The sequence below is a fragment of the Corylus avellana genome, chromosome ca6 (genome assembly GCF_901000735.1).
Source record: "Corylus avellana chromosome ca6, CavTom2PMs-1.0".
Lineage (NCBI taxonomy): Eukaryota > Viridiplantae > Streptophyta > Magnoliopsida > Fagales > Betulaceae > Corylus > Corylus avellana.
In genome coordinates, this window is record NC_081546.1 from 11840397 (window position 1) to 11855770 (window position 15374).

General features: G+C 43.8%; 1 protein-coding gene across 2 annotated transcripts; it reads left to right on the plus strand.

Moving 5' to 3' along the window:
• Nucleotides 1–53: 53 nt before the first annotated feature.
• Nucleotides 54–15373, plus strand: LOC132185821 (uncharacterized). 2 transcript variants are annotated; one of them, XM_059599613.1, is made up of 5 exons: nucleotides 54–165; nucleotides 1110–1280; nucleotides 2504–2633; nucleotides 2716–2830; nucleotides 15022–15373. In XM_059599613.1, the coding sequence occupies exons 2-5, from the start codon at nucleotides 1123–1125 to the stop codon at nucleotides 15081–15083; spliced, it is 465 nt and encodes a 154-aa protein (XP_059455596.1). In that variant the 5' UTR covers nucleotides 54–165; nucleotides 1110–1122; the 3' UTR covers nucleotides 15084–15373. The 2 variants fall into 2 exon arrangements, with proteins under 2 accessions (XP_059455596.1, XP_059455597.1); XM_059599614.1 differs by having other exon boundaries at nucleotides 56–165; nucleotides 1101–1280.
• Nucleotide 15374: the final 1 nt, after the last annotated feature.

A 15374-nucleotide genomic window follows, 5' to 3' on the forward strand; every position in this document is an offset into this window, starting at 1 on the left:
TAAATAAATAATTGACCATATTTTGGCTTGTATGGAGTTAAAAATTGGTATTTGTCATTCACCTTAGTTTCTCCAAACCCTCGGCCTGTCGTTCTAAACCATCAGTCGTGTGTGTTTGTGCAGCGAAACGTTTCTCCTCCCTTCTCGTCGTCCCTTTTGCTAGTGGTAATCATTCCTCGTTCTACATCATGTTATTATATTTATTTTTCTTTTATGGAATCTTAGAATTGTCGAAGATTTTTTTTTTTCTTCTTGAACTTTTCTCGACGGCCAAACAGAGAGCGCACACGCAATTTTTATTTTGCTTGCTGGTGAGAGATTTGATTATGTATTAATGTATTCCCTTTTTGTCCGGGGCGACTAGTCCTCTGTTTGGTTGCTGGGAAAACCGATGCGAAAAGAGAATTAAGTTTGATTGGGTAAAGAATTAGGATTCCTCACTCGAATCTTAGTTTCTTTTACTTTTCTCTGCTTTAGTGCTGATCAAACATACGGCTCATTCTTCTAAACGGATTTTTGTTTGCCCTAGAAATTTTTGGATAATAAAAATCAGCGTAGTATGCATCATATGGGTGGTTCTTATAATATAAGAGATGATTTTGAAATAGTGTCTGTTAGACTTAGCCATTTTGAAAGAAGCTGTGCTTTCCAAGTTGCTAGATTGCGATTCTATGTATATTTTGAATTTATCGTGGGTGGAGCTCTGTTTTTTACATGGAAGTAAGTTTTGACGACTGATGTTAAGGTTGGACTTGGTCAGAATTCATTATCTGTGATTACTTTGGTTGATAGCAAATTACTGATAATCTTTTTCTGATGATTGGGACGAGAGCAAGGAAGGAAAGCAAAATCTTAGGTCAAGTTCTTGCAGTATAGAGTTATAAAGGCTAATTTGGTGAATCTATCAAAAAAAAAAAAAAAAACAAAAGAACCTTATATAAACAGAGGTCAGTCTGGTAAAATGGCTAATCTTGTGTAGAAGAGTAATGATTCATATCCCATAAACATCTTGTTTGTGAGAAATATGATTGATGCCATTTTAGTTAAACAGGAAGTGATGCACAATGGTTGACCTGATAATTCTTAATTTTTCTTGTAAGTGTGTGCAGCATAGGTGAAGTGATGGGAGCAGAAGAGGACTCCATCGAACAAGCTGCAGCAGCTCGCCGGGAGAGGCTAAGAGCCCTTAAAGCTGCTCAGGAATTGCTAAACACTCCAGATGAGGGTGCTGCTCAACATGAGCGTGAGTCTAATGATGAGAATGGGACTAATGAAGAAAAGTGAGTGTACTCTATCTTGTATTGTTTTTTTGTCACTTATTAATTTCTATATTCTAATTTTTTTGGGGTGTGTGTGTGTGTGTGTGTGTGTGTGTGTGGGGGGGGGGATGTTTAAGCCTGTGTAAATCCTTATAAGTTTTACACCTATGTGTGCTACTTCCACCGAATAATTTTGATTTAGGAATGAAGTGATTAGTCCATTATGAACCTCATTTCCTAGAGTTTGTGTGGTGATTGATATCTACGAGAGTTAACTCGTAATGATGGTAAACACCCCTCCCCCAACCCCACCCTAAGTCTATTTGTCGCCATAAATATGAGTATACATGTGTGCACATCCTTTGAGGTAGGATTCCAATAGCTGGTTTCACATTTAAACTTGAGCATGCATGGAGAGAGATCAAATATAGGTTGTAATAGGCTAATAGCTTTGCTTTCCATAGTGCAGCATTGCATATATTTTGGATCATATGTACAGGGTAATGAAATATGTCAATGAAACTATACCTAAAGAACATATAAACCATCATTTCCAATGCACCTAATCAGGAAAAGGAAAAAGCGGGAGGGGCGGGGGGGATTTGTTTTTTGAATGGGTACGACTTTATGGAATCACAGCAGATTTACATCATATTTTTGTATTGTGTACTGTTGCATTTAAAATATTTCCCATAATAAAATAGCTTACTAACAAAAGATGCGTACCTTATCAAATACAGAATTTTTGAATTCTTATCTATCTTGCTTGCGTTGGGGCAAGAGGTTAAAGAACCATGAGGAGCTAAATCTCTTATTTATTCACCTATTAGACTATATTTTTAAAAAAAAAAAAAAAAAATCCATTCATCATTCATTTCAACACTTTTATCTTAGCCACTTCAATTTTGTGTAGACTCCATATTGGCTCCTGGACTCCACAGTTGTATTGATTTTCATATTTATGTAAGAATTGTTGACATCATACATGAAGGGGCTTCCACCATTCTATCGACTTTTCGCCTGCAGATTGTAATTTGACTTCATATCATGACAAATGTACCAGTTTACTTTGATGATGTTACTGATGTTGATACATTAGCTTTAAGAATCAATTGGTATGTAATGATTCTTTAATATATGTTCGAAAATGTATAAAGGCGTGTTGTATTCTTGGCTGTCTGTATATGGGCATCTGCTTTGCCTATAATGCTTGCCCAAACTTATAACTGCTAATTTTGTTGCAGTAATCTCAACATGAAATTTCGGAACTATGTTCCTCATGATAAGCAGCTTCAGGAGGGAAAGCTTGCTCCACCAGTGTTACCAAAGTTTGAAGACCCTGTTGCAGCTGCGCCTCCACCATCAGAAAAGGAGGTAACTGATTACTTCCATTATGGAATTCTCTTGGTAGCTTTAACCTGCATGCATTCATGATCTTTCATCTTCGATTATTCAGGATCCATTTGTGAATATTGCTCCAAAGAAACCAAACTGGGACCTTAGGAGGGACGTGCAGAAGAAACTTGATGAGCTCGAAAGACGCACCCAAAAGGGATTGTTTAAAATTATGGGTTAGTATATACCTTTGTTCAATCATTTTCTTTTTCCCACTAGTGGAAAAGGTGATGATGATACGACTCAACTTTCTTTTTAACCCCCGTTGCATAAATTTATTGTTTACTGATCTGTTGGCATACTGATTAGTTTTCTTACCAAGAGTTTGTTGTTGTGGCCACTTGGCAATATTCCTGCCATATTATATAGACCCAATAAGGTTCTACGAACCTAAAATCATCTTTATTGGGCCTTCATTTTTCTCTACATCTATGAAGGTTTCTCTCTATTCTCTTGTTGTACTTGCTAAGAAACTCCATAATAAGGTGGGTCGTTGTGTGGGTTGGTAGACGGGTTCTTGGTTTGTTTACAGAACTGCATATGCTGAATGACATCTAATTTGGGGTGTTACCTTGACTTCCAAGAACCCTCAACCTAGTTTTGCCAGGTTCGAATCAGGTTGAACAACGATTAAGTGTGAAAGTCAATTTTGTGCTGGAGAAACTGATGGCCAATAGGACGATTTGGGATCTCATAGGATGATTTGGGATGTCTGAACTTGACTGTGGCTGGATCTTGAAATTGTTTAAACCTTTTTCAACTTAAATGGGTTTGCTTTTGGGGATGATCCCCACATCTATGCACCTGAAGATGAGAAAAGGCTTAGTCCAATCATTTTGTGTTTCTTTTCTTGTTCTTTTGTAGATTTACTTCGCAATAGGAACAGTATGGCTACTTCGGAGGGTAGACCTGTAGATTTTGTACTTTGCCATGTACTTGGAAAGCTGCTAAAGATACTACACAAATCAGTACATTCTTTAGTCAAGAAGATAAATAAGAGAAGAACACATTGTAAAACGGGAGGCTGAATAGTTGCCTCAAGTTTGATCCTTTGTGTCGGAGCGTGAGGGGCGCGTGAGAGTTGGTTTGTGTTAGTTTAGGTTGTATCATGGCTGGTTCGAGGAGGTGGTCCGTGGAGTCAAAGGAGTTTGAGGTTTTGATTAAGGTGGGGGCAGCTGGGGTAAGGATTTTAGAGAGGAGTAAGAGGTTCAAGAGGTCCATTTTCTTGAAAAAGGATGAATTAGCGTGGATGGTGAGAATAGGAGAGGCGCTGGTGGCTGTGGACAATTCAGAAGTTTTTTGGGATCAGTCTAGAGCTGGGTATCCTAGGATAATAGCTCAGAAATGTTCAAACAGGCATGGCTGTTTTCTGACAGTGGAGGAATTTGATGGAAGAAGGAGGTGCGGCTCAATCATCATTCCTGAAGGACGTCGTGGTTTTGGGTGGGATCGTTTCGTCGAGGAAATGCGAGTAGCAAACTCGACCCTCTGTGACTCTCAAGGTGTAAGTGAGAAAAGAGTGTTTAGGGAAGATAAGAGAGATAAGGAGGTGAAGGAAAGAAGGAGTTATGCGGAAACACTGAAAATGCCATTGAAGTCAACCAAGGATTGTTGCGATTCTGTCCAAGAACCGAAGAACAGAGTGACTAGGAGGCAGAAAGATGGTTCTGACCACAGGAAACAGCAAGCTCAAGTTTATGGCAGCAAAGGGGTGGTTCTGTCGGAGACCCATGGTTCGACGTCGGCCTTTGGTGTTTCTGGGGTGGGTCCGATGAAGTTGCTCTTGCCGGGGAGGTCTGATACAGGTCAGTTTGGGTTTGGTAGCAACAGCGTGAAAAATGGAGGATGCATGGGAGTGCCGATAGGAGCTCCGGCGAGTCGCAATTCTTTGCCGGCAGGGCAGAAGGTATTGACGTCAGCCTCTGGGCAATTGAAGGGACGGGAGGGAGTGGTGAACCATGCTGGGCAGACCTACTCTGCTGTACATCTCGAGCTCCTCAACGTCAGGGAGACTTTGAGTTGTCTGAAACGAGAATGTGACGTGGGATTGCTTAAACTTGATAGAGTACTCAAGCAGCTGGAGGGCAGTGGGCTTGGGCAGGGAGATAAGAAAGGTGTAGGCCAGCAAAATTTAGTTTGGAAAGAAAAGGGAAAGTGTGGGCTGAGCTCAAAGCCCAATAGCAAGATGAAGGTGAAAAAAAGAGTTGTTTTTAAGCCCAAAGGACTGCTGGGATCAGGAGTGGGCTGCTCCAGTAGAGAGGGACTGAATTTATGTCTCTCAGCTGAGGTGGCACTCAGGGAGGAGTTTGAGAAGAAATCGTTGGAGCTCAGACCTCACGTGGTTCAATTGGAGAACTCGTCGTTGCTGGCCGAGAAGCTTCTACCGGTGGGTGGAAGGGCTGGATCAGCGGAGAGGGGTATCTTTACAGAGGTTGCCGGCACCTCTGCTCGGGATGGCGTGGGGTTTATGGTCGGTGAGAACCCAAGCAACAGAGTCTCCAACTCGCCGGTGCAGGGTCAGTCTACCGGAAAGGGAAAGGGCTTGTTGACTTATAGGAGAAGGCTTTTTGGGCAGAAAACATGGAATGATGTGTCGATAGGCACGTTTGCGGTTTCTGGGCAGGGGAAAGGGCTTCTGGGGTCGAGGCCGGAATCAACCCAGAGGGTGCCGGAGACGCAAGTTTCGCCGGAAAATGCCCAGAGCTCGCCGATATGTTTGGTGGAGACCGGAACCTGTCCAGAGGGTGCCGGAGAAGCTGGGGAAAGTGTTGGGACGCAGGGGCAGGGGAAAGGGCTTCTGGGGTCGAGGCCGGAATCAATCCAGAGGGTGCCGGAGACGCAGTTTTCGCCGGAAAATGCCCAGAGCTCGCCGATATGTATGCTGGAGACCGGAATCTATCCAGAGAGTGCCGGAGAAGCTGGGGAAAGAGTTGCGACGTATGGGCAGGGGCAAGGGAGACTGGGGTCGAACCAGGTTTCAGCCCAGAGGATGCCGGAGATGCAATTCCGGCGGGAAAACACTCAGAACATGCCGATGTGTATTGTGGAGACAAGAGAGGGGGGGGCAAGTACGGGTGTGGGTAGTGATCAGCTCTGTGTGGAGATACCCTCTGGTCGGAATAAAGGGAAAGTAGAGGGGAGCTGTTCCCAGGAATTCTGTCGGGGGGAGGCAAGCAGTACGAGTCCGCAATTATTTGGGGGAAAAAATGGAGTGGAATGTATGCCGGCAATGGAGCCTTTAGGGACTAGCTATAGCTTGGAAGAGGAAAGTATCTCAGATTCTGTTGGGATGGAGGAGTTAGGGCCAGGTTTGATGCCTTCAAGTTGGGTAGTTAAAAATTGCCTTAATTTCTGCCCTAAAATTGGTATTTCAGATGAAGGGAAGACAGGGGAGTTGGAGCTGTTGTTCAACTCTATTGAAGCTTCTAGGATTCAGGGCGATGCTGATTTGGGAGGCCTCTTTGCCTATGTTCCAGCCCCAACAGGATTAAAGGAGCTCAAGGATGGTGAGAGGGGCACGTTGGTGGATCATGAAGCTTAATATCGTAGCATGGAATGTGAGAGGGTTGAATGCCCTCAAAAAAAGGTTGCGTATTAGGGGTTTATTGAAAGAGTGGAAAGTAGATGTAGTATGTTTGATTGAGACGAAGATGGAGGATATTTCCCGAGAGGTGGTTCATAGTCTTTGGGGAGGCCAACATGTAGGATGGAAGTTTAAAGGGTCGAATGGTTTGTCGGGGGGGATGTTATTGATGTGGGATAGGAGGGTGGTGGAGTGTAAGGAGGAGTATGTGGGGCATTTCTCCTTGGCTTGCTCTTTTCAAAATGTGGAGGATAATTGGGAGTGGGCTTTTGGGGGGGTTTATGGTCCGAATGAGGATGGGGAGAGAAGGGCTCTTTGGGAAGAGTTGGCTGGTTTGATGAATGTGTGGGAGGTTCCTTGGTGCTTTGGAGGGGATTTTAATATCGTTCGGTTCCCTAGTGAGCGCTCCAGTGTTTCTTACTATTCCACTGGCATGATGGATTTCTCGGATTTCATCTCAGAGAACAATTTGGTGGACATGCCCTTGATGGGGGGTCAATTTACGTGGTCTAATAATCAAGAAAATGAGAGCTGGTCTAGAATTGACCGTTTCTTGATTTCCTCGGATTGGGAAGATCATTACCCTGCAGTGTCACAAAGAAGACTTCAGCGCTTGATATCCGATCACTTCCCTTTATTATTGGATTGTGGGGCCCCTTGTGGAGGTAATAAGAGCTTTAAATTTCAAAATATGTGGCTTAAAGCTGAAGGCTTTGTTGATAAGGTTAGCTCTTGGTGGGGAACTTATTCATTTGAGGGTTTACCTAGTTTTGTGCTTGCAAAAAAATTGAAATCTCTCAAATTGGATTTGAAAAAGTGGAATGAGGAGGAGTTTGGGGACATTGGGAGAAAGAAAAAGGAGCTATTGGGAGGTATTCAGGAGTTGGATGATTTGGCAGAGGAAAGAGGGTTAGCACAGGAGGAAAAGGTCCGAAAGGTGGATATGGTGAAAGAATTGGAGAACACCTTGCTTTGTGAAGAAATCCATTGGCGTCAAAAATCGAGAACTTTGTGGCTCAAGGAGGGGGACCGCAATACTCGTTTCTTTCACAAGATGGCAAACTCTCACCGCAGGTACAATCGTGTGGAAGAGTTGCGTATTAATGGTGTTCTTTCCGATGATCCAGCTGAGGTAAAAGCTCACATTGTGAGTTATTATCAAAGCTTATACACGGAACAAAGCACGTGGCGACCTAGAATGGACAACCAGCCTTTTTTGTCCATAGATGAGGAGGATAATAGGTGGTTGGAAAGAGATTTTGAGGAAAAGGAAGTTTGGGAGGTGGTTAAAGGCATGGATGGTGATAAGGCTCCGGGTCCAGATGGTTTCTCCATGGCTTTTTTTCAAGCCTGCTGGGGTGTTGTCAAACATGATGTCATGGCGGTTTTTGCCGAGTTCCATCGTAGACGGCAATTGGTGAGGAGCTTGAATGCAACTTTTATTTCCTTGATCCCAAAAAAGGCAGATGCGGTGGAGATGAAGGATTTTCGGCCTATTAGTTTGGTGGGAGGGGTGTACAAAATTGTTTCTAAGGTTCTTGCTATCAGGATGAGAACTGTGTTGGGTAAGATCATATCATACTCTCAAAATGCTTTTATTGGGGGCCGCCAAATCCTAGATTCTGTCCTTATTGCAAATGAAAGTGTGGATAGTCGCATGAAGTCAGGGGTGCCCGGTGTTCTTTGCAAATTAGATTTGGAGAAGGCCTACGATCATGTGAATTGGGACTTTGTGTTGTATTTGCTGCGTAGGTGTGGGTTTGGTGAGAGGTGGAGGGCGTGGATGGAGTGGTGTATTACTTCGGTAAGATTTTCCATTCTTGTGAATGGTTCTCCGGAAGGCTTCTTTAATAGCTCAAGGGGAATTCGGCAAGGGGATCCCCTTTCTCCGTTACTTTTTGTGCTGGTTATGGAGGCCTTGAGTAAGATGGTGAATGTGTCGGTTGACCAAGGCTTTTTGACTGGTTTCTCGGTGGGAAATAGGGGGTTATCGGAGTTAGTGGTTTCTCACTCTTTATTTGCTGATGACACATTGATTTTCTGTGAAGATTCTATCGAGCAAATCCGGTATGTGCGTCTCATTCTTCTATGTTTTGAAGCTGTGTCGGGTTTGAGAGTGAATCTTGGTAAATCTAAAATTGTGGCTATTGGTGAGGTGGAGAACATAGGGGTTTTAGCTAATATTCTTGGGTGTAGTGTTGCCGACTTGCCGATGAAGTATTTGGGTCTCCCTCTTGGGGCGGGGCATAAGGATAAGGTTATGTGGAATGATGTGATCGAAAAAATGGAGCGTCAGATGGCAGGTTGGAAGAGAATGTATCTCTCTAAAGGAGGCCGTTTAACTCTCATTAAGAGTACGCTCTCTAATCTTCCGACTTACTTTTTGTCTCTGTTTCCAATTCCTATAAGTGTAGCTAAAAGACTTGAGAAAGTACAAAGAGACTTCCTATGGGGAGGGATGGGAGAAGAGCATAAGCTACATCTTGTAAATTGGGATCAAGTCTGTCGTCCCCTTCGGTATGGTGGGCTTGGCATTCGTAAGTTGCATCATTTTAATCAAGCGCTTCTGGGTAAATGGCTTTGGAGATATGCTAATGAGAGTGAGGCTCTATGGTATAAGGTTATCAAAGCTAAATATGAAGATCAGGAGGGTGGTTGGTGCACAAAGGAGGTTTCGGGTTCCCATGGTGTGGGTTTATGGAAGCACATTAGGCAAGGTTGGAATTTTTTTGCCAAAGGTATTCATTATGAGGTGGGGGTGGGTTCAAAAGTTCGTTTTTGGCATGATATCTGGTGTGGGGACTCCTCTTTGAAGCATGCTTTCCCGTCTTTGTACAGCATAGCCAGACATAAAGAAGCTTGGGTGAAGGATAACTTTATTTGGAGGAATGGGGTTGTCGAATGGAATGTCATTTTTGTGAGATCGGTTCAGGATTGGGAGATGGATTTGATTTCCTCCTTTTTTGACCGGTTGTATTCGTACAAGATATCCTTAGGTGCTATGGATTGTATTCGATGGTCTTCGTCTAAGAAAGGCATTTTCGAGGTTAAGTCCCTATTCAAGGCTTTGTCCAAATGTGATCATGATTTGTTTCCTTGGAAGAGCATTTGGCGGACAAAGGTGCCATTGCGAGTGGCTTTTTTCGGGTGGACCGCGGCCTTAGGCAAAATTTTGACTCACGACACCCTGCGGAAGAGGAACATAGTGGTAGTGGAATGGTGTTGTATGTGCAAGAAGAATGGAGAGTCGGTTGATCATCTTCTTCTCCATTGCGAGATTGCAAGTGTTCTTTGGCATACTATTTTTGATCGGTTTGGGCTGTTTTGGGTCATGCCTTGCAAGGTGAGGGGCTTGTTCGATTGTTGGTGGTCGGGAGGAAGTTCTCGAAGCGCGGTAGTGTGGAAGATGATCCCTTTGTGTCTTATGTGGTGTATTTGGAATGAAAGGAATGCTAGATGCTTTGAAAACTCCACTAGGACTATAGAGGATTTGACTCATTTTTTCTTCTTTACTTTGTATTCCTGGACGGCCGCTTGGCTAGCTCCTATAGGAATTAGTTTCTCTGATTTTCTTGTTCATTTTTCTCCCTCTTAGGCGCTCTCTTGTATACTTCCCGTGTATATGGGTTGCGCCCCTCTGCGCTCTTTTATATCATATTTACTTATCAAAAAAAAAAAAAAAAAACGGGAGGCTGAATAAAAAAGTAGTTTTTAAGCCCAAAGGGATGCTGGGCTCAGGAGTGGGCTATCTCAATAGCCCAGGGAGAGTTGGACCGAAAGAAGCTTCTCTTTCAGCTGAGGTGGAATCCAGGGAGGAGGCTGAGAAAAACTCGACAGAATCGAGACCTCGCATGGCACGATCGGAGAACTCGTCGTTGCTGGCTGAGAAGGCTCCATCTGTGGGAGGGGGGGTTGGATCAGCGGAAAAAAGTATACCCACAGAGGTCTTCGGCAACTCTGCGTGGGCTTGCGACGGGACTATGGCCGGAGAGAAGCCACGCAACAAGGTCTCTACTATTCCGGCGATGGAGGTTCGGTCTTCCGGCAAGGGTAAGGAGGTGTTGACTTATAGAAGGAGGAAGTTTGGGTCGCAAAAAGGGGACGAGGTCGCGATGGGCTCGTTAGAAGTCTCGATTGTGGCTTGTCTGCAGGGGAAAGGGATTTTGGGGTCGTCGCCAAAATCAACCCAGAGGGTGCCGGAGACGCAATTTTCGCCGGAAAATCCTCAGAGGTCGCCGATTTGTCATGTGGTGTTTGGAGCTGTTGGGGCAGGTACGGAAGAGAGCTCAGTCCAGTTTCCGGTGGAGATACTCTCTCGTCCGAATATAGGAATGGAAGGGGGGGCTGTTTGCAAGAGTTTTGTCGGGGGGAGACAAGCAGTCTGAGTCCGCAGGTTCTTGTTGGAAAGAAAGGAGTGGAATGTATGCCGGCAATGGAGCTTATTGGGTCTTGTTCTGGTTTGGAAGAGGATAGTACCTCAAAGACAGCTGGGTTGGAGGACTTAGGGCCAGGGATGATTTCTTCCAGCTGGGTAGTTAAGAATTGTCTCAACTTTTGCCCTAAAATTGGCTTAACTGATGGAGGGAAGAAAGGGGATTTGGAGTTTTTATTCAACTCTATTGAAGCTTCTAGAATGCAGGGTGATTCTGTTTTGGGAGGCATCTCTGCCTATGTTCCAACCGCAACAGGAATTAAGGAGCTCAAGGAGTGTGAGAGGGGCACATTGGTGGATCAATGAAGCTTAACATCGTAGCATGGAATGTGAGAGGGTTGAATGCCCTCAAGAAAAGGTTGCGTATTAGGGGCCTTTTGAAAGAATGGAGTGTAGATATTGTGTGTTTAATTGAGACTAAGATGGAGGTTATTTCCCGAGAGGTGGTTCATAGTCTTTGGGGAGGTCAACATGTGGGGTGGAAGTTTAAAGGGTCTAATGGTTTGTCAGGGGGGATTTTATTGATGTGGGATAAGAGGGTAGTGGAGTGTAAGGAGGATTCTGTCGGGCTTTTCTCCTTGGCATGCTCTTTTCAAAATGTGGAGGACAATTGGAAGTGGGCTTTTGGGGGAGTGTATGGTCCGAATGAGGATGGGGAAAGAAGGGCCCTTTGGGAAGAACTGGCGGGTTTGATGAATGTGTGGGAGGTTCCTTGGTGTCTTCGAGGGGATTTTAATATTGTTCGGTTTCCTAGTGAGGGTTCCAGTGTTTCTTACTATTCCACTAGCATGATAGATTTTCGGACTTCATCTCAGAGAACAACTTGGTGGACATGCCCATGATGGGGGGTCAATTTACGTGGTCTAATAATCAAGAAAATGAGAGTTGGTCTAGAATTGACTGATTCTTGATATCCTCGGATTGGGAAGATCATTTCCCTGCAGTGTCACAAAGAAGACTTCAGCGCTTGATCTCCGATCACTTCCCTTTACTATTGGATTGTGGGGCTCCTTGTGGAGGTAATAAATGCTTTAGATTTGAAAATATGTGGCTTAAAGCTGAAGGTTTTGTTGACAAGGTTAGGTCTTGGTGGGGGTTTTATTCGGTTGAGGGTTTACCTAGTTTTGTGCTAGCTAAGAAGTTGAAATCCCTTAAATTGGATTTGAAAAAACAGAATGAGGAGGTGTTTGGGGACATTGGGAGGAAGAAAAAAGAGTTGTTGGGAGGTATTCAGGAGTTGGATGAGTTGCCAGAGGTAAGGGGCTTATCCCAAGAGGAGAAGGCCCAAAAGGCGGATATGGTGAAAGATTTGGAGAACACCTTGTTGTGTGAAAAAATTCATTGGCGCCAAAAATCGAGAGCTTTGTGGCTCAAGGAGGGGAACCGCAATACTCGTTTCTTTCATAAAATGGCTAACTCTCATCGCAGGTATAATCGTGTGGAAGTGCTTCGTATTAACGGCGTTTTATCCGATGATCCGGCTGAGGTAAAAGATCACATTGTGAGGTATTATCAAAGCTTATACTCGGAACAAAGCACATGGCGACCTAGAATAGACAACCAGCCTTTATTGTCCATTGATGAGGAGGATAAAAGGTGGTTAGAAAGAGATTTTGAGGAAAATGAAGTTTGGGAGGTGGTTAAAGGTATGGATGGTGATAAGGCTCCGGGTCCGGATGGCTTCTCCATAGCTTTTTTTCAAGCTTGTTGGGGTGTTATTAAGAATGATGTTATGGCTGTTTTTGCCGAGTTCCATCGTAGACGACAGCTGGAGAAAAGCTTGAAAGCAACTTTTATTTCCTTAATCCCAAAAAAGGCGGAAGCGGTGGAGATGAAGGACTTTCGGCCCATTAGCTTGGTGGGAGGGGTGTAGAAAATTGTATCTAAGGTTCTTGCCAACAGGATGAGAACTGTGTTGTGTAAGATCATATCCTACTCTCAAAATGCTTTTATTGGGGGTCGTCAAATCCTAGATTCGGTTCTTATTGCAAATGAATGTGTGGATAGTTGCATGAAGTTAGGGATGCCAGGTGTTCTTTGCAAATTAGATTTGGAGAAAGCCTACGACCATGTTAACTGGACTTTGTGTTGTATTTGCTGCATAGATGTGGTTTTGGCGAGAGGTGGAGGGCTTGGATAGAGTGGTGTATTACGTCGGTAAGATTTTCCATTCTTGTGAATGATTCTCCGGAAGGCTTCTTTAATAGCTCGAGGGGAATTCGGCAAGGGGACCCGCTTTTTCCGTTACTTTTTGTGCTTGTTATGGAGGCATTGAGTAAGATGGTGAATGCGACGGTTGACTTAGGCTTTTTGATTGGCTTCTCAGTGGGAAATAGGGTATTATCGGAGTTGGTGGTCTCTTACTCTTTATTTGTTGATGACACCTTGATTTTTTGTGAAGTTTCGATCGAGCAAATCCAGTATGTGCGGCTCATTCTTTTATGTTTTGAAGCTGTTTCGGGTTTGAGAGTGAATCTTGGAAAGTCTAAAATTGTGGCTTTTGGGGAGGTGGAGAACATTGAGGGTTTAGCTGATATCCTTGGGTGTAGTGTTGCCGATTTGCCTATGAAGTATTTGGGTCTCCCTCTTGGGGCGGCGCATAAGGATACAGCTATGTGGAATGATCTGATCGAAAAGATGGAGCGTCAGATGGCAGGTTGGAAGAGAATGTATCTCTCTAAAGGAGGTTGTTTAACTCTCATTAAGAGTACGCTCTCTAATCTACCGACTTACTTTTTGTCTCTATTTCCGATCCCTATGAGTGTAGCTAAAAGACTTGAGAAAGTTCAAAGAGATTTCTTATGGGGAGGGATGGGAGACGAGCCTAAGATGCATCTTGTAAATTGGAATCAAGTCTGTCGTCCTCTTCGGTACGGCAGGCTTGGCATTCGAAAGTTGCATCAGTTTAATCAAGCTCTCCTAGGTAAATGGCTTTGGAGATATGCGAATGAGAGCGAGGCTTTGTGGTATAAGGTTATCAAATCTAAGTATGGAGATCAGGATGGTGGGTGGTGCGTGGTGCACAAAGAAGGTCTCGGGTTCCCATGGTGTGGGCTTATAGAAGCACATTCGTCAAGGCTGGGATTTTTTTGCCAAAGGCATCCGTTTTGAGGTGGCGGTGGGTTCGAAAGTTCATTTTTGGCATGATATTTGGTGTGGGGATTCCGCTTTGAAGCATGCTTTCCCGTCCTTGTTCAACATCGCCAGACATAAAGAAGCTTAGGTGAAGGATAACTTCATGTGGAGGAGTGGGGTGGTCGAGTGGAATATCATTTTTGTGCGGCCCGTACAGGACTGGGAGATGGATTTGATTTCTACTTTCTTGGACCGGTTGTACTCTTGCAAGATATCCACAGATTCTGTGGATCGTATTCGATGGTCATCGTCTAAGAAAGGCAAGTTCGAGGTTAAGTCACTTTTCAAGGCCTTGTCTAATTTAGATCATGAGGTGTTTCCTTGGAAGAGCATTTGGCGTACTAAGGTGCCTATGCGAGTGGCTTTTTTCGGGTGGACCGCGGCCTTAGGCAAGATTTTGACTCACGACACCCTGCGAAAGAGGAACCTAGTGATAGTGGAGTGGTGTTGTATGTGCAAGAAGAATTGAGAGTCAGTCGATCATCTTCTTCTCCATTGCGAGATCGCGAGCATTCTTTGGCATACTATTTTTGATCGATTTGGGTTGCATTGGGTCATGCCTTGCAAGGTGAGGGGCTTGTTCGATTGTTGGTGGTCGGGAGGACGTTCCCGAAGCGCGGTAGTATGGAAGATGATCCCTCTGTGTCTCATGTGGTGTATTTGGAATGAAAGGAATGCTAGATGCTTTGAGAACTCCACTAGGACCATAGAGGAATTGACCCATTTCTTCTTCTTTACTTTGTATTCCTGGACAGCCGCTTGGCTTGCTCCTATGGGGATTAGTTTCTCTGATTTCCTTTTTCTTTTTTCTCCCTCTTAGGCGCTCTCTTTTATACTTCCCGTGTATGTGGGTTGCGTCCCTCTGCGCTTTTTATATCATTATTACTTATCAAAAAAAAAAACATTGTAAAACGGGAGGCATTTTATTGGATTCTAGAGTTGCTTTGATGTCTATTGTTGTTGGGTTGGTTAGTGGGTGGATAATCATATATAGAAATATTTGTGCTATTTTCTTAGCGGGTGGATAATCTTGAATAAGGAGCTTTGATGAGTACACTCCCATTTTTCCCCATCTTTCAAAGTTGCTTGGTTCAGTTCTCTCTCTCATGTTTTAGATTCCTGGTGAAGATGATTCCACCGTCTAGACAACAATGTCACAGAATAGTTGGGGCTCATACTCAACTTATGTAACTTGAACGATTTTGTGATTTTTGCAGAGGAACAAGAAAAAGAGAAGCAATTGGCTGAAGAAAATGGCGGCAATAGTGCAGAAGACTAAAACTAGAATTTTTGGAGGTGAAGCTCAGTTGGGGAATTGTGGCAAAAGCAGTGCAGAAGAAATCAGTTTAGGTAAGAAGATATCAGTTGAAAGAACTTCTGGAATCATCTAGTAGGAAAAAAAAAAGGTTGAAATTGGGCGAAGGCGCCATATTCCATCCATCTCGATAGGTTCTGCTAGATATTGTTGTATGCAGGTTTTGAATGTTGTGTTTGTAACTTTCTTTTTTATAGCCTGTATCTATCAACTCTCTTTCAAACAGTATGTTTTAATGACATCTTGTTACCTCAG